This window comes from Ruditapes philippinarum, unplaced genomic scaffold (assembly GCF_026571515.1).
Source record: "Ruditapes philippinarum isolate M1 unplaced genomic scaffold, ASM2657151v2 ctg3383_1_1_1_1, whole genome shotgun sequence".
Classification (NCBI taxonomy): Eukaryota; Metazoa; Mollusca; class Bivalvia; order Venerida; family Veneridae; genus Ruditapes; species Ruditapes philippinarum.
This window is the reverse complement of record NW_026853419.1, coordinates 82,450-108,085: the sequence shown is the minus strand read 5'-3', so window position 1 is coordinate 108,085 and position 25,636 is coordinate 82,450. Positions and strand designations below refer to the sequence as shown.

Below are 25,636 nucleotides of genomic sequence, written 5' to 3'. Positions count from 1 at the left end.
ATTCCATAATATCAAAAATTAAAAAATATGCTACTTAAATTGATAAATACTAAAGAAACTATTATATATCTCCGCAATAAGCCCACCCTGTTCCGAGCAGACTTAAAGCATGCTAATTAAAAATAAAAGAAATTATAGGATATTGTCCCTCCAAAATTGGTTTTCTGAACAATAATGTCAGCCATATTCTGAAGAGAGTAAATCCATACCTTAGTTTAATATTTAAAACATATTAATTCTTTAAATTATTTCTAAAAAATAGAGTTGCACCATTCGATTGTCAGCGGCCTACAAATTTTCCGCCACAACAAAGTGTTTGCACGTTGTCCCCCAAAATTATTTACTACAGAAGCTTCAATGAAATTGAAGATGTATGGTTGCAACTATATAATCACATAATTATTTTTATAAGACCCTAATGTACCGCTAATATAACAGGCTGTCCAGCATCCCTAAAATTCCTAAAAAATCCTTTTTTTTTTCAGTTTGGCTAAAATTCCTAAAAAAGTGAAAATTTCAAAGGGAATTCCTAAAAATGACCTATTTTTTCACTGATATTCCTAAAAAAAATTATCTTTTGTTATAAACATACTTACAACTTTTAACACTGAGAAAATGATCTCGAACATAACAAAGTGGACCATGTTTTGAACATGGTCAAAAATGATTTTGCCATGATTTGCCAACTTAAAATTGGTGACATTGAAATGGTTTCGTTCCAACTAAAAGTTACTTTGACTATGTCCCTAACATTACTATTTCATAATCAAAGCAGTTGTTTATAATCATGTTGACAGTTAACAGCAAAAACACTACCATATCATGGTCCTGAAACTTAAATCATAACCATAAGAGGTTGACTTATACTGGAATATTTTGACACTGTTTTGCCAACTCCAGATATCTTGAATTTTATGTTCGTTCTTTTTTTCCAAATGGCTGAAGTGGTCCATTTATATCATATCATATTTTAAAATGATCATTATGAAGCTGTTGTAACACAACTTTAATCAAAAACATGTATAAATAGTTGTCAAAAATTAATGTGCAATTTTTTTACTCACAACTCTTTTATTTAAATCTGCATAATTTCAAAACAACATTGTAAAGTACTAAATGTGTTAACGTAGACTTTGCAAAATTAATTCTAACCATGTACACACATTTTGCAATTATATGATCTTCAAATGACTGTACTAAGGCTAATACCTTTTTACTTCCTACTTGTACAAAAATTTCTTTGTCCATATTCAAAAGCTGCATTGTGCATGAATTTCACTGTATAAAAATTCCTTTTAGATTCTCATGGTTATAACATTCACAAAACATAGGTAGAGCATGTTCTTTTGACATGTTCAACTAATGAAAAACCATATTTAAAATATGGTTTGAACATGGTTTGACTATGACTATTTCTGCAGGGGAGGCAGTTGAGTCCACACTGGTAGAAATCTTTGCCCTAACTAAACTAGAGCATTATTTGTGAGTTACTTTTGTGACAAATATGCAAAGGTTAGCCCACATCATGGTCCTTTGGGGTCATAGTTTATAAAATTCCAAATTTTAGCCCTAAAATTTCTATTATGTACCCTTAAATTCCTAATTTTAGCCCTAAAATTTCTAAAATATTGCCCTAAAATTCGCCCTAATTTTATGTCCGAAGTAGCTTGACAGCCTGATATAATTATCCAAAAGAAATGAAAACTTTTATATTGCATGATTCTTTCAAAACAATTCTGGCCTGAATTTCTTGTTTGTTATTATAAGGCATTATACAGCCTTTTGCGTTAATATGTCGACATCATACCTTGGGTAAGCTCTTTTAGGGAACCTTTGAGATAATGCTTTGAATATGTAGCACTTTTTAACAATATCCATTTTCTGATTTCAATACAATCTATAATCACCTATGAAAATTTACAGATCCCTGTGTTGATGGGTATGAGTCGTTGAATGACGCGTGTGTGGAGTGTGAACGAGGGACGTACAGACAGCAGAATGTGCAGCCAAGCTGCCAGGATTGCCGAGCCCAGTTCACAACCCTAGCCCCGCGTCAAGATACTGTAGACAAGTGTGTCCGTAAGTTGACTCTATCAAACATATCCACAATGCATTTCACTTAGTTAAACTTTACAATAATAAACATTTAAAATATCAGCATCTGTTTCTCATTTTACATGCTTAAACATGTTGTATGATAAACCATTTTAAATATTACCCATTTTTTTTTTTAATTTATAAATTAAATTAATTCTTGCAGTTCCATTGAATGTCTCATTTCAAATAAAAGTTTCTCTTTTCAAAACTACACTATTATTTTCTTTGTAGATAATTGAGTTTTTTTTATATTTTTTTAAAATCCTTTCTGAATAAAAAAACTGATTTTATTATATATTTTAAGCATTGTGCGGTCAAGGGGAACACTGGGACGAGGATAGTGATTCATGTGTACCATGTGAACCCGGTAAATACAATCCGGTTGAGTACCAGTTAGAGTGTTTGACCTGTCCTGCTGACAGACCTATCAGTTCCGATGACTTCACATCATGTCAAGGTAAATTAACAAATAGTTCTTAAGACCTCACATCATATCAAGGTAAAATAAACAAATTGTTCTAATGACTTCACATCATGTCAAGGTAAAATAAACAAATTGTTCTTATGACTTCACATCATGTCAAGGTAAAATAAACAAATTGTTCTTAAGACCTCACATCATATCAAGGTAAAATAATAAACAAAAAGTTCTTAAGACTTCACATCATGTTAAGGTAAAATCAACAAATAGTTCTTAAGACTTCACATCATGTTAAGGTAAAATTAACAAATAGTTCTTAAGATTTCACATCATGTCAAGGTAAAATAAACAAATTGTTCATATGCCTTCACATTCTGTCATAGTTGAATAAACATTTAGTTGTAAGGACTTCAGATCTTGTCAAGATAAGATGTTTAGGAGCCCCGCCCCCCATCATTGTCAATGTAATACTCCTTTTCCCATCTGTTGTTATTACTAAAGTATAAAATGCTTCTTTATTTCTTTTGTTTGTTCATTATTAATTTTATAATTTACATTGCACATACACATGTAGTTACATTGTACATTGAGTGTATTTATATTTCATCTGCAAAATAAAATAACTTTCTAAAGTGGGGATAATTGAAAACCTTATTTTGTGGCAGTGCCATATTTCTTGCTTTTACTTATTTTGGATCCAAATTAAGGAAGGTTAATTTTGATTTCACGATGCTGCTTTCTCTTTCAGCTGACTGTCCTCCTGGGGAACAATGGAACGAGGAGAGACAGTTATGTAACTGGTGTCAGCCGGGAACGTTTAGCACTGGTGGATACACAAACTGTCAAAATTGTCCTCCCGGTACATATTCATATATTATGGGAGCCACTTCATGTATAACAGGTAATGTCTCTGTTTTCAAACTAGTATGAGTAACTTCATTTACGTTTTTTGACATACATAAGGAGACCTTAAAATATTTTTTCAGAGATTTTTTTTACCATTTTGAAAGATCTTGACCAAAAACTTATGTGTTAAATACTATATCATTTGCTCTCTTCGGTTTATTTTTTTTTCAGAAAATTCATTTTAATTGTAAAAGAATTATCATTTTAATCGTGCAAAGTTACATTAAGTTACGTGCAAAGTTACATTAAGTTACGAAAAGGTTTAATAAAAGCTTTTAACTCAATGTGGACTAAGAATCACATTAAATATTGAATTTTCAATTTAATTATAAAGACATGTGCTGGTAAATGGTTGAGACTTTGATGAGACACATAATGTGTCAACATATGGAATTCTTCGTTATCTTAACCTTGATTATTTTTTTCTGAAAATTCAATATTTATACCCCCACAACATCATGTTGATTGGGATCATGATATGATAAAACTGGTTTCCCTTGATGCAATCAGTCTGTCGGTTTCTTTGGTCTTAAATGAATGTCTCATTGAGCTTCTTGAGATTTTATTATGCACAGAAAAGGGTGTATTTATCCAGTTATTGTTAAAATACGTAGAACAGAGATGAAATGTAAAACATAGTGATGTGTATACATGTTATGATATACATGTAAATAGAAATTATTTAAAAATAGAAAATACAAATAAGAAAAAAAAAACTGTAGAGAGAAGGTAATATACCGGTATCTAATTCAGGAGAATTATTTGTTGTTATTTGAAGTCAGATTTTACAACTATTTCACAAAAATTATCACCATATTGAAACAATGTGTCACGCGCATCACTTGGGTTGTTTTTACACTTTGAACTTTGTCTGCGACTGCGACATAACTCTGACACTACAAGAGGTATACCTTCCTGTGTCCAAAACCTGTTCGGGGAGCATCACCCGGTTCAACTGGCTCTTGTCTTCTGTGTGTATAGCAACAATATCATGAGTCATGTTGAAATTTGAAATAAGTTCCTTTAATTTATTTGCAGTGAATTGTGGTCCAGGATTTGTCAGACCTACAGCTGCTTCAGGTTGTATACAATGTACAGGGAACCAGATAGCTAACCCTACACAAAATGAATGTATTGATTGTCCTCCAGGCCTGGAACCATCTGATAGTCATAACAGTTGTGTGAGTCCAGGTATGTGTATTATATGAAATAGTAATTTTTTTATATGAAAGATATTTGTAACCATTGTTATTAACTAGCATATCAATAGAATGTGTAAACTATTTTTTACATGACATGAATGTTATTACATTTAATTTACATGAAAACTATTTAATACATGAAATTGATGCTAAATTAAACTTACATATTAAAAAGAATGTGTAAAGTAAACTATTTCTTACATGACATGAATGTTATTACATTTAATTAACATGTGAACTATTTAAGAAAAACTAACATATGAAATAGAATGTGTAAACTATTTCTTACATGAAATTGATGTTATTATATTTAATTAACATATGTAAAATGGAATGTGTTAACTATTTCTTACATGAAATTAATGTTATTATTTTTAATTAATATATGTTATGTGGAATGTGTTAACTATTTCTTACATAAAATTTATGTTATTATTTTTAATTAACATATGTAATGTGTAAACTATTTTTAGCTCACCTGTCACAAAGTGACAGGGTGAGCTTTTGTGATCGCTTTTCGTCCGTCGTCCGTCCGTCGTCCGTCCGTCGTCCGTCCGCAAACTTTTACTTTAAATGACATCTCCTCATAAACCACTAAGCCAATTTCATCCAAACTTCACAGGAATGTTCCTTTGGTGGTCACCTTTAAAAATTGTTCAAAGAATTTAATTCCATGCAGAACTCTGGTTGCCATGGCAACCAAAAGAAAAAACTTTAAATATCTTCTTTTAAAAAACCCAAAGAGCTAGAGCTTAGATATTTGGCATGAAACATCTTCTAGTGAGTGTCTACCAAGTTTGTTCAAATAAAAGCCCTGGGGTCAAAATTGGCCCCGCCCCAGGGGGTCATTGATTTTCCCTATATGCATATAGTAAAAACTTAAAAAATCTTCTTTTAAAGAACCCAAAGAGCTAGAGCTAAGATATTTAGCATGAAACATCTTCTAATGAGTGTCTACCAAGTTTGTTCAAATAAAAGCCCTGGGTTCAAAATTGGCCCCGCCCCAGGGGGTCATTGATTTTCCCTATATGCATATAGTAAAAACTTAAAAAATCTCCTTTTAAAGAACCCAAAGAGCTAGAGCTAAGATATTTGGCATGAAACATCTTCTAGTGAGTGTCTACCAAGATTGTTCAAATAAAAGCCCTGGGATCAAAAATGGCCCCGCCCCAGGGTGTCATTTATTTTCCCTATATGCATATAGTAAAAACTTAAAAAATCTTTTTTTTAAAGAACCCAAAGAGCTAGAGCTTAGATATTTAGCATGAAACATCTTCTAATGAGTGTCTACCAAGTTTGTTCAAATATAAGCCCTGGGGTCAAAATTGGCCCCATCCCAGGGGGTCATTGATTTTCCCTATATGCATATAGTAAAAATTTAAAAATCTTCTTTTAAAGAACTCATGGAGCTAGAGCTAAGATATTTAGCATGAAACATGTTCTAATGGGTGTCTACCAAGTTTGTTCAAATAAAAGCCTTGGGGTCAAAATTGCCCCGCCCCAGGGGGTCATTGATTTTCCCTATATGTATATAGTAAAAACTTAAAAAATCTTCTTTTAAAGAACCAAAAGAGCTAGAGCTAAGATATTTAGCATGAAACATGTTCTAATGGGTGTCTACCAAGTTTGTTCAAATAAAAGCCCTGGGGTCAAAATTGGCCCCGCCCCAGGGGGTCATTGATTTTCCCTATATGTATATAGTAAAAACTTAAAAAATCTTCTTTTAAAGAACTCAAAGAGCTAGAGCTAAGATATTTAGCATGAAACATGTTCTAATGGGTGTCTACCAAGTTTGTTCAAATAAAAGCCCTGGGGTCAAAATTGGCCCCGCCCCAGGGGGTCATTGATTTTCCCTATATGTATATAGTAAAAACTTAAAAAATCTTCTTTTAAAGAACTCAAAGAGCTAGAGCTAAGATATTTAGCATGAAACATGTTCTAATGGGTGTCTACCAAGTTTGTTCAAATAAGAGCCCTGGGGTCAAAATTGGCCCCGCCCCGGGGGTCATTGATTTTCCTTATATATGTGTATAGCAAAAACTTAAAAAGTATTCTTTGAAAAAATCTAAATAGCTAGAGTTAAGATATTAAGCATGAAACATCTTCTAGTGAGTGTCTACAAAGTTTGTTCAAATAAAAGCCCTGGGGTCAAAATTGTCCCTGCCCCGGGGGTCATTGATTTTCCTTATATGTGTATAGGAAAAACTTAAAAAACATCTTTGAAAAAACCCAAATAGCTAGAGTTTAGATATTAAGCATGAAACATGTTCTAGTAAGTGTCTACAAAGTTTGTTCAAATAAAAGCCCTGGGGTAAAAACTGGCCCCGCCCCAGGGGTGTCATTGTTTTTAACTATATGTGTATAGTAAAAATTTAAAAAATCTTCTTTGAAAAAAACACAATGAGCTACAGCTTAGATGTTTAGCATGAAACATCATCTTATGGGTGTCTACCAAGTTTGTTCAAATAAAAGCCCTTGGTTAAAATTGGCCCTGCCAGGGGTAGGGGAGGGCAGATCATTGTTTTTCATTATAAGTGTGTACATCATGAAACGTCTTCTTATAGGTGTCTTCCAAGTTCGTTCAAATAAAAGCCCTGAGGTTTAAACTGGCCCTGCTCCGGGGGCCTACATACAGGTGAGCGACCTTAGGGCCATCATGGCCCTCTTGTTTACATGAAATGGATGTTATTGTAAACTAAATGTATGAAATAGAATATGTAAACTATTTCTTATATGAAATACATGTTATGATGAACTTACATATAAATCATATTTTATAATCTAAAGCTATAATTGTTACATTTTGGTTTTCAAAGGGACAAATTGGTGCCCTGGAGGTTACCAACAAACTATCGGATGCGACAGACTTTGCCCCGCAGGGTCTTTCAGACCCACAGGAAGTCAACAGAACTGTCAGCTATGCCCTTTGAATACTTTCCAACCTTACGAGGGTCAGCAATACTGTATACCATGTTCATCAACACATACAACACAATCCACTGGAAGAACATCTCCTTCAGACTGTAGATCAGGTACTGTTTATTTGGCTGTTTTTTGGGAGGGGTTTGTTTACAAACAATAAAAAAAATTTTTGATGTTATCTGTTACTTGTTTATCATGCTTTGTTGGGCAAAGAAAATGTTTTCTACTTAATTTGAGTAACAGTTAAGGATCTCTTTGAAGATAAGCCACAATTTTTCATGACCAAGTTAGATAATCAATTATACTGGAACAGTCAATCAAGAGTTTAGACCCTTGAAATACCAAAAATGATTCTAGCAGGTTTACTGGTACCTAAATTACAAAGTCTGGCTCTCTTATTACAAAAAAAGTCTTGATACTAGCAGGTGTATTTGTACCTATAGGAAGTTTTGCTCTCCTGTAATGATTCTTTTGTTAGATTGTGTTGAAACAATTTATTCAATTGCTATAAGTGTTACTAAGGACAAAAAACTAGTTTTGTGTGAATTAAATTTTTAAAATCTTGTTGCCATTTACAATGTCTTTTTTATACAAAAAAATGTATATAGGCTGTGCAGTCATTACTCACTTGAAATTAGATATACATGTTTATACTTTGTCAGTGCTTGTTTTCATGTTATTTACTTTTATATAAAATGGTAGGTGGCTCAGTGTAAACACTTTCTTCCTTTTGCAATTCCAACAGTTTTCAAGATATTTACAAAACTATTGTTATGGTATTGTTCAGATATTTAAATTTCATCTATCTGAAGAAAAGTGAGAGCTATTATACTTCACCGAGCGGTGCTGTCAGCGTGCTTCTCCATCAGCACTGACCTCACATTTGTACCTCCAAAGTTACTGAAGGGAATAGGTTGAAACTGTTTACAATTGCTTTCTGTGATTATCTTACATGGGCATAGTTGCCATCAATCTAAGTAACCATTTTACATATTTATGCCTTTCCCTTACAGTCAAGCACAGAAGATATTGGAGCAAGATCTTACGGACAGCACTTGTTAGCAGAATGATTGCCTATTAATATTCACAAATTTAACATTTCAGACTGGTGCCTATTAATATTCACAAATTTAACATTTCAGACTGGTGCCTAATAATATCCACAAATTTAACATTTCAGACTGGTGCCTAATAATATTCACAAATTTAACATTTCAGACTGGTGCCTAATAATATCCACAAATTTAACATTTCAGACTGGTGCCTAGTAATATTCACAAATTTAACATTTCAGACTGGTGCCTAGTAATATCCACAAATTTAGCATTTCAGACTGGTGCCTATTAATATTCACAAATTTAACATTTCAGACTGGTGCCTATTAATATTCACAAATTTAGCATTTCAGACTAGTGCCTATTAATATTCACAAATTTAACATTTCAGACTGGTGCCTATTAATATTCACAAATTTAGCATTTCAGACTGGTGCCTATTAATATTCACAAATTTAACATTTCAGACTGGTGCCTAATAATATCCACAAATTTAACATTTCAGACTGGTGCCTATTTATACTCACAAATTTAACATTTCAGACTGGTGCCTAATAATATCCACAAATTTAACATTTCAGACTGGTGCCTAATAATATTCACAAATTTAACATTTCAGACTGGTGCCTAATAATATTCACAAATTTAACATTTCAGACTGGTGCCTAATAATATCCACAAATTTAACATTTCAGACTGGTGCCTATTAATATTCACAAATTTAACATTTCAGACTGGTGCCTAATAATATCCACAAATTTAACATTTCAGACTGGTGCCTATTAATATTCACAAATTTAACATTTCAGACTGGTGCCTATTAATAATCACAAATTTAGCATTTCAGACTGGTGCCAATTAATATTCACAAATTTAACATTTCAGACTGGTGCCTATTAATATTCACAAATTTAACATTTCAGACTGGTGCCTATTTATACTCACAAATTTAACATTTCAGACTGGTGCCTATTAATATTCACAAATTTAACATTTCAGACTGGTGCTTATTAGTATTCACAAATTTAACATTTCAGACTGGTGTGATGGTGGCTATGAGCCGAAGGGTAACCCTTGTAGCCCTTGTCCTGCCGGAAAATACAAGCCCGAAGGAAATACAGGGGACTGCCTAGAGTGTGAATTAAACTTCTTCCAGGACTTGACCGGCCAAACCTCGTGTAAATCTTGTGGTAATGGAGAGACAACTCAAAATAAAGGATCCACTAGTCAAGATCAATGCCAATCAGGTGAGGTTTTTTGCTGTAATATTCATCCTATATATTCAAACATTGTTTACATGGCGACCTCCATGGCTGAGTGGTTAAAATTCAACTTTCCCTCACAGCTGTGGGTTTGAATCTCTGACTAGTCACAGAGTTCTTTTATGTATAAAAAGCTATTCAGCTAATTTACAAAATGTTAGAGGTTCTTGCTTGCTTATGCCTGAAATGATATTAGTACTCAACAGTACTATTTTAATATAAAAAAAAAAACATATACTGCTTTAAAACATTGAAGGTTTTAAGAATAAAGCAAGGTTTGACAGAGGCAAAAACACTTTTGTTCTGTTTTGTCTGATACATTTTGTTTGGAAATAAATATAAAATTACATGTATGTTCTATAGATTGGTGCCAAGGAGGACATCAACCTAAACCTGGCAGCGCGGACGAATGTGAACCATGTCCACTTGGAAAGTACAAACCTTCAGGTCAGAGTGGACAATGCCTGGAATGTGAGAAGAACTTTTATCAGGATGAAACTGGGGCCGAGGGTTGTAAGTCATGCCCAAAGAAACGTCCACATACGATGTTTAAAGGAAGTATATCAGTGACATTATGCTCCGCAGGTAATATTTTCAAGCTTATAATGCTAGATATAAATTTACGATCTAAACAAAATGAACTTATCAGTGTTTTTTTCATGTTGGAAAGTCTATGATAACATGATTAATATATCTGATTCCAACAACAACAAAAAAGGGTCAACCCAAAATCTACAAAAAGTAAATATGGTATACTATTTATTGTTTTGTAGTTGTTCTCTGGTGCATCATATTACAAACATTACTTATCTCATAAAGTAGGGGTATATATAGCAAAAATGTTAAAGGTCGTTTAATTGCCCCTTGCCGCTGTATGTTTGAATCCTACCAGGGATTTTGGAAACTTTCCTGTGAGGAAGCTAATCAGCTAGCTTACAGAACATCACTGGTCCTACTCAGGTGCCTGCTAGTGCCTGAAAGAATGCATGGTCTCTTCCACCAGTAAAGCTGGGACATCGCCATATGACCTATTCTGTGTCCAACCCAATCAAACAAACAAATCAAACAAAGTGGTCGTTTGATCTCTACTGTTTATGTGACATAAAACAAAAAAAAAAAGCTTATGCACTTTGCAAACATAATTAATTAGCATTAACTAATGGATGAATCGTGAGTTATCATACACACCTTTGTGTTTTTTTATTTATAGAATATTTTTTGTGATTTAAGATATCGAGATCTAGCCGCTCTCTAATCTAAATATGAAGTGTGTTTTTTTTAAAATTTGTTACATTTTCAATGACTTAATGGTTAAAGATACTGACTTTGACTCTCTTGCACCTTGCTGTTCTGGGTTTGAACCTTATAATCATGAACTTTGGATTCTTACATATGAAGAACCTATCCAGCAATCTTATGTAAATTTGGTGGTGCATAACTCACATGTTTGCTTTTGACTGATTTAATGTATGGAAGGACAACTGATGTCTTTTGCTACTTAATAAACCTGCGCAAAAAAGTCAGAAAGTGATAAAATGTAAAAATAAATTTGCTTTTTTTTCATGTTAGAATGGTGTGACCCTGGAATGTCTTACGATAAAGGAAAGAAGGATTGTTTTAAATGTGGAATTGGTAAATACAGGTCATTAGATGATACAGGCTGTCAGGACTGTCCTAGTGGTGCTACATACACCCTAACTGCCAAATCTAGAAGTGAATGCCGAGGTATGTTATTGTTTTACTACCCAGTTGTTGCAGATAATTTTGAATAAATTTAGTTCTGATTTTTTTTTCACTGCACTCTTTAAAGTGAATTGGTCTATAATGGAAGGTTTGTAATACCAGAAGCTTTTTATATTTTTATTAAGTATAAATCCTGACAATAAATCACTAAAAAATATGGTTTGTGATTTATGATTTTATATGATATTTCTATAATATTATATACCAGATAATGAAGAGTCCTAGACCAATATATTATTTTCATTGTCTACAAATTTTTATACTTGATCATTTAGAGCTATATCACATATTTTTCAAGAAATATTTTATGAAAAAAGAATGTATCGAAATGATATTTTTTTTTATTCCATTTTTTTGGTCAAAATTTGAAATACTAATGGAAAAGTTGCACTCATGGAAAAGTTGCCCAATGTAGACCAATCGACTTTGAGTCTGTTGTAGTGTGTATGTCTCATTTACCAATAACTCATTAACTTTTGCTGTTATTTTTTGTTTTTGTTCAATGTTTATTCACTTAAATGGACAGTAACTCAGGCCCTTTGCTCGACCCCTACACTGCCAAAAGATTGGTAGACCATTCAGCCTTCTAGTTTAAACGTATTCTATTTCTTTTAAACTCTTATTCATATGTTTTGGAGAAGAAAATAATATAAAATCGGTGAATGTTTTTGTTTGAATTTCAGATCCATGCCCGAAAGGTTCTTTCATAAATTTAGAAGCGAAATCATGCGAGCAATGTAGAAAAGATACCTTTTCTGATGAAGAGAATTCACTAAGCTGTACTCCATGTGAGGACAATAAAAAAACAAAAGGGAAAGGATCAACAAGTGACATGTGCAATGAAAGTATGAAGATTTTATTATTATGCTGGATATTTTTTTTTTTTTTTTTTTTACAGGACAACTTTATATTTCAGTAAAAACAGATTTGTTGTAGCTTGTTTGCAAAACAAATTCTTGCAGGTTGTTACTTTAATTGATCACTTTTAAGTCCACTTCAAATCAGTGTCAAAAGAGGAAGCATAATTGTGACCGGAGCAGGGTTCGAACCCATAATCCCTGGGTTTAGAGGGGGACACCTTAACCACTTGGCTGCCACTCCCCTTTATATTTTTTTTGAAGATGACCTGGAATCATTTTTGATTCAAAGAAAAATAATACATGTATTTGACTGATATTTCACATTAAAAAACTATATACATTTGATCAGGCAAAGCTTTATTAAAGAATTTTTGTTTAATTTTTTATTTTTGTGGCATGAAGAGATTCGCTCTACTGAGAGTTCATTATAGTAGAAAAAGACCTAACATTTGATTTGAATATGTTTTTGACGGAAGAAACTTAAAACTTTTAATGTCTTTTTTTGTCTCTTTACTGGAACTAACCAGTACTAGTGTCAGAGAAGGACATGACTCCAGTAGGGCTTGTACACAAAATAACTTGGTTTAAGAGATGACAACCTAAATAACTATTGTTATTGTTATATATAGATTGGTGTCCCGGTGGTTACACTTTCGATGACATTGAGGAAAGTTGCGTTCCTTGCGGGTATGGTAAATACCGTAGGTATAAGCTGGATCCTGAATGTATTGATTGTGGTGATGGGAGATCTACACTGATAAACACGGCATCTTCACCAGATGACTGTATAGACAATGGAGGTAAATTGAGCCGCATCATGACAAAACCAACATAATGGGTTTGCGACCAGCCTGGATCCAGACCAGCCTGTGCATCCGCGCAGTCTGATCAGGATCCATGCTGTTTGCTATCAGTTTCCCTACGTGTTATAGGGTTTGTAAGCGAACAGCATGGATCCTGATCAGACTGCGCAGATGCGCAGGCTGGTCTGGATCCATGCTGGTCGCCAACCCATTATGTTGGTTTTGTCATGACGCGACTCAATTAGATATATTACTCTTAAAGTGGCTTGACTCCGAATTCTTGATAATTTTTATGAAACCTTGAAATTGTCTTATAGGTATGTATGCTAGTTATATTTCCTGTATGTATGTATGCTAGTTTTATTTCGTATAGGTATGTATGCTAGTTTTAATAAAACCATTAAACAGTTGTTCATACTTTAAAATTGATCATTGAACATTTTTCTTCTGTAATTGAATTTCCAGCAAGGTCATGTATAAATGGATATGTGTATAGAGATGGGCGATGCCGACCATGTCCGATCGGTACATACAGTTCACAAAACAGCTCCGATTGCACGCCATGTCCTGATGGTTTTACAACAAGACGTTCCGGTTCATACCATGAAAACTTGTGCATAAGTGAGTATGATTTACTTAACTCTTAGCCTGGTGGTGGCAATTGCTTCTACCGGTACAGACCAGAATATCTAGCTCGAGGGTTAATGTTTATGATGGTAACAAAGCTTTGGCAAGTTTCCAGAGCTAAATATTCCAGTCTGTTACTGCAGTCGAATCTTTTTTTTGCATATTTACATAGAAACAATATTTTAGAGCATATATTTTCATTTAGTACTTTTTTCTTACCATAACTTATGAATTACAAAAACTTCATTCATAACATCAAATTGACATCATATACTAAGAAAGCAATTCATTCATAAAAAGAGCTCGGGAATGTCGTTTAAAACACTTCACTTGTCTTGCACTGTTTGAGTTTGTATAAAAAATATATAATTAATCTCAATTTGTCTGAAACTTTTTATTTTTTGTTTTTATAATTTTAGCAATGCACAGTGAATGTGAGAGCCAGTTTGACCTAATTATTGCTGTAGACTTGTCAAACAGTTTGACTCACGATGCCAGTCATCATGTCAATAAACATCTGAAATATTGGCTGAAATGCTTAATTAGAAGGTAACATATTGAAACATTTGACAGAATGTTATGTGATGTACTTGATTAGTAATACAATTTTAGATATTGAAATAAAGTATTGGCTAAAAGAGCTGAGTAGATAATAATAAAGATAATGAAATATTTCCAAAATATTTTGAATATTAGCTGAAATGCCTATCTTAAATATTGGCTCAAATGGCAGAATAGAAGTTAAGATATTAAAATATTTGCATATGTCTTATAATGGACGGTATAGTCTATGGGTAACAAGGATCCATTTACCCTTTCAGGCACGTAGAGTACAGACCTTGGGCATGTCACCAGTCATGTCCTTAATTAAATAGTATTTAATTATCTAAAGTGGTGACCTAATTCATTTGAATTTACAATTATCAATTAAAATTTGAATGATTTTAAGTTTGGTTTGTTTACAATCATCTTATAGGTGAACTGTTCATCATTAATATTGGCTAATATTATACATGTAACTCTGTTTTCACCCCCTTGTGCCCGAGAGTTTGCCTTTAAGGGTTGAGGCATCAGAATTGCAGCCACAGTTTATTCCTGCGCAATGAGACAACTAAATGGGTTTGAATAATTGGAGTCTATGTATCTGTTAGATTCAGCATGTAAAGTGATTTTGACCCCTGATTTTGCTTTCAGTTTGTAACACTCTAAGCCAAATTCATCTTTAGCACCATTATCTAAATTGTGATGGTGCGCCATAGAACCAACCAACCAAACAAACAAACTCTTGTTTTCAGATTGGATATAGGGCTTTAGCCCTTATAGACTTTAATTTTCCTCAAGTAAATATTCTTGAAACATGTGTGATCTTATAAATATATTTGATGCTGTTATCATTATAGGTTAGATATACATCCATACAGAGTGAGAGTAAGTGTCATAAAATACGCTAGGGGAGTGTCCACACTTATAAATCTACACGACAGCTACACGACCGAGAATGTGTGTCGTGTTATCGACAGTGGGCTGAAACCCAGCATACGTATAACCGTGAACACAGCAGGTGCTCTACGAAAAGCATATGACCTATTTAAACAACAGGGACGGCCGGGAGTACAGAAACATATACTGCTGATTATGGACGACAGGTCGTCTAACCCGGCTCATGCCGTCCAGATTGCCAACTACCTTAAAGATAGACAGGTTCATATAACTGTTATAGGTAAGTGAGATAATTATCAGTAGGTTTTTATTTGTAAGAATTGCGCAACTAAATATTTTTCCTTTTTTGGCAGTGGTTACAAGGTGATACAGTACAATATAATACTGTATTAGCTGAATGAAATGTTAACAATTTTTCAAACACATATGGTTCCTTATTTATCATACTCTTTAATTTCTTGGCTTTACAAAGTTGAAGGCACAATTTTCTTTCTAGTAACACCTTATATTAGATAAATTACTCATTTGGAGGACAATTAATGTATGTCAGAATTTTAAAGTATGCATAAAATTTAAGTAATATTAATTTCCGCCTGGGAATTTTGACAAAAAATGTATAATTGATCTTCATTCGCATGAAACATAAAATACAAACGTGGGGAACTGCGGCCTGGTAGGTAAGGTGTCTACCTCTCAACCCAGGGATCATGGGTTCAAGCCAAACTTTAGTCAAAGCCATGTTTCCTTATATGTCATCAGTACTGATTAGTTCTAGGAAGTGGACCCTCGACTGGTTCAAATAGGCTTTAAGCTTGACATCCTAAGCCAAAGTAATTATATTCTTACTAAAAACTTACAATTCAAGTGAAAATGTTTTTTGTTTTTCAGGCCCCGATTTGGCAGAAGCTAGTTTACTTGCGTCTAGTCGATTTTCACAGTTTATTATACCGAGTTATCTCCGCCTTCCTCTGGATTATAACGTTCTCAGGGCAGTTTGCAGACCAAGGAAATAAACATTACAGCATAAATTCACCTCTTACCTCATTAAAATATTACAAAAATGAAATATTGGAATCAGATTACTTGAAACTGTAATGAAATTTTTAGAACAAGTTTCAATCTTTTAATTAATGAAGTTTTAAAAGTTATAGCCCCTAGATTATACACCATCATTTGTAAATGGATTCTAATCGCAGCTGTGGTGGTCTTATAATTTAGAATCTCAACTGGTTAAATTACTTACAATAACAATGTTCACTTATTTTGATGACATTCATGTAAATTTTCAAGATACTGAATTTTCTTATAATAAAAGGAAGATATATCAAAAGATAAATAGAATACTTGTACACACTGTCGTTTGTTTTCATTTTTTCCCTCCTTTGTAGATGACCTCTCTGGTAGAAGTGTAAATGACAACATTCTTTCCTTCATAATGTTGGTGATTCAAATCTTGCAAGGCAGATATTATGGCGGAACATATTATGACGGAACAGACATGTTGAAATATTCTGATATGACCTTGATCTTTACTTGACTTTAATCTCAAGGGCTACAGTTGTTTAAATTGTCATAACTGTTACTTATTTGCATATTTGACTTAAACTTTGACAAAATAACACATGACAAACCGATATGTTGATTTATTCTAAAATGACCTTGAACTTTAAATTACCTTTACCATCAAGGTCAAATTATTGAAATTTCCTTATATTGTCATAACTTTAATATTTATTTATAGATTTGATTCATTCTTGGACAAAATAACACTTATAATGATTGATTCAGATGCAACCTTGACCTTTTTAATGACCTTGACTATCAAGTTCAAATATGATGATTTAATTGTATTTTGTTCAAGACAATTATGTTTTCAGGAGTATTCTTTACTATAATAGTCTTCTTCCAATGTGTTTGACTTGAGAAATAAAACAAGCAAAGTGTGGCTTTCGCTTGGCAGTGACTTGCTACTAAACTAGCAAGTGTAATGATTCAATTTTGACCTTCACAGCTCCCAGTTCCTAAGGCCCTTCAACAATTCATTTGTATGGAGAATTGCTAATTGTTCAATAGACAATACATGAACATTAAAGAGAATCTTTTTTTCCCCATCTTTTTAAGTTAATCTTCATTGGGCTTTCAGGATATATTATTAATTTTATATGTATATATAAATAGCAAATCTGTGAATTAATTGATATCTTAATCAAAATCAAAGCAAATGTGCAACATTACAAATTTGTTATTATAATAAAGACTTTTGAGACACAAAATGGCAGTTAGCTATATAACACTCCTAAAGCAGCTTTGGAAATATAACCTTGAAACCATTTATACTGCAAAACATAGTCTGTAATAACATAGGCATTGTTTGACATGTAATGTCTGTTCATGGAGTGTTTGTTTATTGCAATTTTGTTTTACATTGTTTACAAAATAGATACAAAAAAATTTGTTATGTGATGATAAATTGTAATAAAATGCCCTAAGCCAACTTTGAATGCATTAATGATTTTCTATATTTTCTACAAATGACTAGGTAAGTCTTCTTATAAATTATATTTTTGAACAAGAAGACTCACAAATCCTAACAATCAGGAAAAAAACTTATACAAAGGTCAAAGGGCAATAACCCAAAAATACTAAGCTGGTTATCAAGAGATTTAATTATTCACCCTTAAGTTTCAACCAGCTATCGCCTGAACCTGGTTTTTAGGTGAACGATCACAAAAAGAGATCAAAGTAAGATTATTGTTTGGAGCAAAACTTCTACATGCATTGAGGGAATTTGATATACTAGTAATTATGCGCGAATGACATACAAAACAGAAAGAACATCAAAACACATAATGAGTCGCACCATGACAAAACCAACGTAATGTGTTTGCAACAAGCATGCATCCAGACCAGCCTTCGCATCCGCTCAGTCTAATCAGGATCCATTCTGTTTGCTATCAGTCTCTACTTGTTATAGGGTTTGTAAGCAAACAGCATGGATCCTGATCAGACTGCGCAGGCTGGTCTGGATCCATGCTGGTCGCAAATGCATTAGTTGGTTTTGTCATGGCGCGGCTCATATGACTCAGTTAACTGCATGTTTCATTGTTAATAAATTTGTAACAAACCACTAGAATTACAAGCATTTCTTATGCAATGCTATGGATAAATTTAAAACAAATGAGCTGTGTTACGACAAAACCAACATAATGGGTTTGCGACCAGCATGGATCCAGACCAGCCTGCGCATCCGTGTAGTCTGATCAGGATCCATGCTGTTCGATATCAGTTTCTTGACTTGTTATAGGGTCTGTAAGCGAACATCATGGATCCTAATCAGACTGTGCGGATGCGCAGGCTGGTCTGGATCCATGCTGGTCGCAAACCCATTATATTGGTTTTGTCGTGACGTGGCTCAAATTTGGTTTACTTATAAAAAAATGTCTTATTTCTTAAAAACAGAGCACATTTCAATCTAACAAAATACATATATGTATACAATATAATTCTGGTTTGGCAATTAACAAACAGTACACACTTTTATAATTTAACAAGAATTTTGTTTAGGAAATCTCATAATCCACAAATGGGAATTATAACATGACTGTATTACATGAAAATCTATACCAGACTTATGGATTGTAAGTCAGCCACAATTTTCACTATCAAGGCATGTGTTAAATTTCAAATGAATATCTTGGGTAGTTCTGAAAATAATAATTTACAACAATACCTTAATAAGGGACTTAATAGTGCAGATAGTTCTAAGATACCAAATACATGTACACGTTTTTAATTAAGCATTTTGTTCCTTAAAAGAAGCAGATAATTCATATTCACACTTTCATAAGTCAAGAAATGTCAAAAGACACATATGCCCTTGACTCATATTATTGGTAATTTTGTTAATTGTATTATTTGAAAGAAACTTGCAATAGATGGGTTATGACCAATCACTATGTGAAATATGTAGACTTTGTGATAAATAATTTTCAAGATAATGAGCGGAAACCATTTTGACATTTGTTTGGAATGACATGAGCAAATTCAAGTGTGACTGTCACAAGGATGCTACAGACCAAATTTGAAGTACAACAGCTTAATAGTTTCAGTAGAAGAAGACGATTGTTGACGCAGGACGGCGGACGATGGATGCCGGAGCATCCCCCTTTGATACTTATATAGCTCACCCTGAGCATTCAGCTCTGGTGAGCTAAAATTCACATGCAAAGTTGATCATTATTCCTGTAATTTAGTGATGTTGATCATTACTTTAAAGTTGGTTGACTCTAACTCAAGCACTCAATGAACAAATAACAACATAATGAAACGGTTTTTACTAAGTCAAGAGAAATAACTCTACAAATATTGGAAATATCCACAAGCAAAACCCCAGGTGCACAACTACATATGCTGAGCAACCTTCCTGTAAGGTTAAATGACTCTGTGTCAAATCCTTTTTGAGTTACATGCGACACAAATTGAAAATTACAAAAAATTTCTAAGTCAAGGCCAATAACTCTAAAAATACTAAATAAATCAATTCGAAAATACCCAGGTGCACAACTTCACATGCTCAGATCAACATTTCTGTACATTTTTATGACAGTTTCATGACTGTATCGATGGCTGAACGCAATACTGGTCTAACTTGATTTTTTTTCAAAAATGACTTTTTTGCATATTTTAGCCTAATTGCATGAAATACATCAGTAAATAAAATATTAGAAATAATTGTGAAATTTTATGGGTTTTATTTACCACTTGGCATTTTGCTCTATCTCAAATGTGAGTATAACTTAAATGCAACAGAGAGCTAACTCAAGTTAGAACTGTGTTGCATTAATCAAAATTTACTTATTGGATGATAACACTGTACTAACTCCAGTTAGCACTGTGTTGCTGTTAAATTTCAATACAATAAATTTCAGTATTGTTATATTTGCAGGTATTAAGTTAGGTCTGGCATATTCTTAAATACTTATTTCTACATTTTACCCTTTTTTGTTGCCAAAATTGCAGAATTGTAAATCCAAGGCTCTTAATTAATTCTATTTTGTTTTCAAGGAACAGTTATAAGTTTAAAATTGCTATATTATCTCTACATAGTCATATAAGATTGAAATAAAAAAATAAAAGCAAATTTATTTAACCTTTCAAAAAGATTTATTATTATATTTAAATCATTTAATTGATGAAAATTGATGTGTTGATGAAAATTATTTACAATACAATTTGTGTTGTTTTTTGTTGTTCTTGTTTTGTTTTTTTAAATCATAGTGATCTATTAATACTTATGAAACAAGATCTCCCACCCTCTAAAAATTTCAAGATTTTATAATTATTTAATACAATTTGCTTCTTCTTAAAGGGATTCCTATCTTGGCATCATGGGAGTTGAGATTTATGTTCAATTTGATGAAAGTATGGGCAAATTACTTTGCTTAAACTTTTAGATCATTTGCTAAGTTTTTTTCAGAGCAGTTATGTGAACTATAAAAATGACCGGATATTGAAAAGCATATTAATGCAGCTTTAAACTCAAATTAGATACTAATAGAACCATTATAAAATTTTCAACTTCATGTTATAATTTCTTTTTTTTATCTCTTGTGTATCTTTTTGTTTATGTGGCCCGACCTGATTCATTTCAGAAATTCAAATCTTAAGTTTTTATGCCTTGAAGCTCAGTGAAGTTTCTTTAAGTATCTGTATGTATAAGGCTTGTAATCATTTGAAAAAAATTTTTGGTTTGGTTTGGTTTGGCACACCAACACAACTGAGGTCATATTTTGCTGAAACAGGAAAGATTTTTTCTTGCATATCAGATAGGATTATCCACTGTTTTCACCGGTGCTAGAAAAACCTTTCTTGCATATCAGACTGGCGTTTCCGTGAGTTTTACCCATACCGGAAATTTCATCTGGCATGGGGGGTGCCAGATGAGTCGCGTGCTGTACAATGGCACGCTTAGGATGACGTCATTTTGCCGTTATGAATAAAGTTGTAATTCATACGCTGTTGTGAGAAAGTAGTTACAATTGTAATGATATAAATTTCCATTGAAAGTAAAGATAAAGAATTTAAAATTTAATGGAATATGGTAGAATATGCAAGAAAAAATATCTGACATGTGTTTGCGGTTCGGATCGGAATATCCGTCCCTCGGTCTCCCGCCCATGGGCGGGTCACCTTGGGACGGATATTCCGGTCCTAACCTGCAACATGTGACAGATATTATTAGTCTTACATCCGCCATGTAAGACAAGTCATTGTTTTTAAATGATGTCATTCCCAAGCACCTTTTATGAATGAATTGTGTTCTAATGATGACATCATTTTGCCTAAAGTCATATGCTACTATAAGAGAAAAGTGCTAAATGAAAGTATTAGTTGTCGTTATTTCTTTACGAAATATCACTGATATGTAATCTGCAAGAAACAAAATCAAACACAAGCTGTTGTCATAGACAGGAATATCTATCTCTCAGGTAACTGTGTAGTGGAAACTTGTGTCTCTTTACCGCCATAAAAAATTACCCTCAAGTTAGATATTATTGTCTGTACCAGCAGCCGGTGTAAATTCCTTATAGGCTAAGTAAATTCCTAAAAAATATAAGCTAACCTTGGATGTTACAAACTTGAAGCAACAGAATAATATTTAGTGGGGGCAATGCTGACAAAGAGGGTTATAATGGATTGCGAAATCAATGATGGGACAATACTGGTGATATAGTAAATGGGGACAATGCTGGTGATATCATAGTAGATGGGGACAATGCTGGTGATATGAGGGTTAGTTGGGACAATGCTAGAAATATTATAACTAGTGGGGACAATGCTGGGGATATCATAGTTAGTGGAGACAATGCTGGTATATGAGGGTTAATGGGGACAATATTGGTTATATTATAGTAAGTGAGGATTATGCTGGTGATATTATAGTTGTTGGGACAATGCTGGTGATATTATAGTTTATAGTGAGGACAATGTTGGTATTATAAGGGTTAGTGGGGACAATGCTGGTGATATTACAGTAAGAAGGGACAATGTTGGTATTATAAGGGTTAGTTGGGACAATGCTGGTGATATTTTAGTTTATAGTGAGGACAATGTTGGTATTATAAGGGTTAGTGGGGACAATGCTGGTGATATTACAGTAAGAAGGGACAATGTTGGTATTATAAGGGTTAGTTGGGACAATGCTGGTGATATTATAGTTATCAATAATGGAGACTATGTTGGTATTATAAAGGTTAGTGGGGACAATACTGGTGATATTATAGTAAGTGGGGACTATACTGGTTATGTAAGTGCTGAGGATGACAATGCTGGTGATAAAAGTGTGATTGATGACAATATTTATGTAATAAGGTCTAATTTGGTGACAATGCTGCTTATATGGGTGGTGAGGAAGATAATAGTGGTGAGATGTATACTCAGAATAGTAATGTTGATTAATTAGGGCTAGTGGAGACAATGCTGTTTATATAAGATCCAAGGATGATGATGGTGATAAAAATGCTGTTAATTTTGAAGGTGAAATTAGGGTTTTTGGTATCATTATGCTGGTGATGAGTGCTGACAAGTGGAGAATGGTTAAAATGATGGCTTATGTAATATAGAAAATATTTATTAAATGGGAAAAATATTAGATAAAAAAAGTAAGAATAATGATAGATAAAAGAGAAATGAAATGAATTACTGTAATAGGAATATGGGAAAAAATTATGTTTAAAAATCTGACAAAAAATTGAGTATAACGGAAGATAACAAAGGAAGGTTGACAAAGCTATAGATACAAGTGCCATGCCAAGTTAAATTACAAAGAGAGGCAAAAGTTTTTTCTTTGGCAACTTGGAGTTTTGTTTATGCAAATAACATTTTACTTGAAATTCTGTCTACATAAATAAACTTGAAAATATAAATGAATATTCAATAGGCAAAAATAATGTTAGTTTTGAATCAAATTGCCTGTGTTTTTAGAGTTGCGAGTTTTATATACATGCTTCTATTTTTCAGTTATGAACATGTGCTTCAATTTTAATGTTACATTGAATAATTCTTTATATAAAAAAAAATCTTATCTTGTCTACAAAACATTCATTCCGAACTGAAACTTTATAATTAGATTTTTTTTAAAATAATTTTATGTGATAAAACAACTGACTTTTAAGATTTCTAGTATGTTATGCAAAATTAATAATTGTCAATTTTTTGTAAATTAAAATGTCGGTTTCCGTAGAATAGTTGTTTTCTTTTAAAAATATGGTTAAAGTTATAGCTTTTTTCCATTATATTATCCTATTTTTTCAAACATAGCACTTATTGATTATTCTTTTAGCCTCACTGAACCCATTTTGTAAATGCAACATAGGGCTAAGTCAAGTTAGACCAGTTTTGCAGAAAATTTATCATTGAAATTTGGTGATTTATAGATGGAAAACTGATCTAACTCATAATTTTTCAAATATCTTTTTTATTTACCAATATTAATTTTTGAAACTCCTTTTAAATAAAATTCTAACTTATATGGATATAAAAATCTAAAAAAAATAACAAAAATGTCCAATTTATAGAATTAATGAAGTTTTTATAGCCTCCTTGAAATTTTGTAAAAATCAAGTTAGACCAGTGTTGCGTTCAGCCATCGGTATGTCAAATTATTTTTGATAAACATGCAACACAAGTTGAAAATTGCAAAATTTTACTAATTCAACAGCTGATCAACATTCCTGTAAAGTTTCATGACTCTATGTCAAATACTTTTTGAGTTACGTGCGACACAAAAGAGAACGGATGGACACACAGACAAGGGTAAATCTCAAGGTCAGTCATGAGTCAAGTTCAAGGTCTGTTTGGAAACTTGTAGGGCTATCCTTAAAGATTATTATGCTCAAATTTGAAGACAATTTATTCAAAAATAACAAATGTATATAGCCACTAATAGCAAAAAAAGAGCAAAATTTGGACAATTGACTTTGAATGTCAAAAACACCTACAACTTAGAAAAATTATGCTCAAGGTTTGCAGAGGGCAATGACAACTTCAACATGGCTGTAACAATACCTTTATTTTCATTTTTTTTTTCTCAAAAAATCGAATTTATGAAAATAATTTTTAAACCATTGCATTTGATGAAATAATTACACATTGTAAACAACAAAACAATTAAATCCAAACTGGGATTTGAACCCAGGCATTCTGTTACAAAGTAACAGCTGTTCTACCATTAAACTATCTGGATGCAAAGTGTTTCTTGTTGTTACAATCAGAGTGCATTACAAACAAAATCCCCACCTTGCTCATTTGTATATTTCCTTTTTTTTTTCTTTGATTGCTATTTATTTGGTTATGAGCTTGACTGTTTTGACTTAAACTCAGTCTTTTGTTAAACTTAATGTTCTCAAAAAGCCTTGTGTAAAGAACACACTGAAATCCGCTTAGTTGAAAAATATCTAAAAACAAAAAGTTAAAAGGAAATAAAGAACGCTATACTTTTTTTAGTGCTTGATAGAAAATTTTACATTATCAAGGCTCTTTGACTATGTTCAATTGGGGCAAACAAATTTTTCAGATCCATATGAAAGTTATAGATCTTTGAGATTGACCTATTATGCTCTCAAAAAAGTGTTTAAAATTTCAACTCTCTTCAAAACCAGATGTCAATGGAAAATGAAAATATTTGAGGTGGTACACCAAAAGGCAAATAATATTAGTTGGTATATTAATATAATAAATGTAAATATGAGTCTAAAAGGGGCATTAGAGTAGAGTTACTTCCTCCTGTGTACAGGTTGGGGGGCATGATGGTGAACAAGTGCGCAAAGTTTCAAAGCCATATTTCAATGGACATTGAAAATATTTGAAAGGGTACGCAAACTTTAACAAAAGTGGTTACGTCAACACTCGAGTGAGTTAAAGGGACTCCTTTGAGGTATTTTGACATGATGGGACTGAAAATATTTTTTCCAAATAAATTTACCATTTGATGTAGGTTTAGACCACTAATCTTTGTGCAAAATTCAGATCATTTGCGCACTACGTTTTTTCCAGAATAATTATTCAAATTGTAAAAAATGACCCAAAATTAAAAGCGTTTAAATGCTTTTCACTCAAATTGGGCTAAGAAAATCATTAAAATACAATTTTCAATTTATTTCATAGTATATTTCTTAACTATGTTTGCATATATTTCTGTTTAAAGTGCCCCAGCTCATTATGTAAGAAATTTAACTGTTATGTTTTTAGGCTTTTAAACCTCAGTGGAGTCCCTTTAAAACTAGGAATTAGCTCTATTT

The 25,636-nt window shown here is 32.7% G+C and overlaps 1 protein-coding gene across 1 annotated transcript; it reads left to right on the top strand.

Moving 5' to 3' along the window:
- Positions 1-1,923: 1,923 nt before the first annotated feature.
- Positions 1,924-16,687, top strand: LOC132736826 (zonadhesin-like; the record flags this gene model as incomplete). The annotated part of the gene is given in 14 exon segments (XM_060724041.1): positions 1,924-2,079; positions 2,402-2,554; positions 3,267-3,419; positions 4,463-4,615; positions 7,443-7,658; positions 9,641-9,850; positions 10,229-10,450; positions 11,435-11,590; positions 12,292-12,453; positions 13,098-13,268; positions 13,737-13,892; positions 14,318-14,447; positions 15,299-15,618; positions 16,227-16,687. Coding segments are annotated over 14 exon segments (2,483 nt in total), but the record flags the coding sequence as incomplete, so codon positions are not given.
- Positions 16,688-25,636: the final 8,949 nt, after the last annotated feature.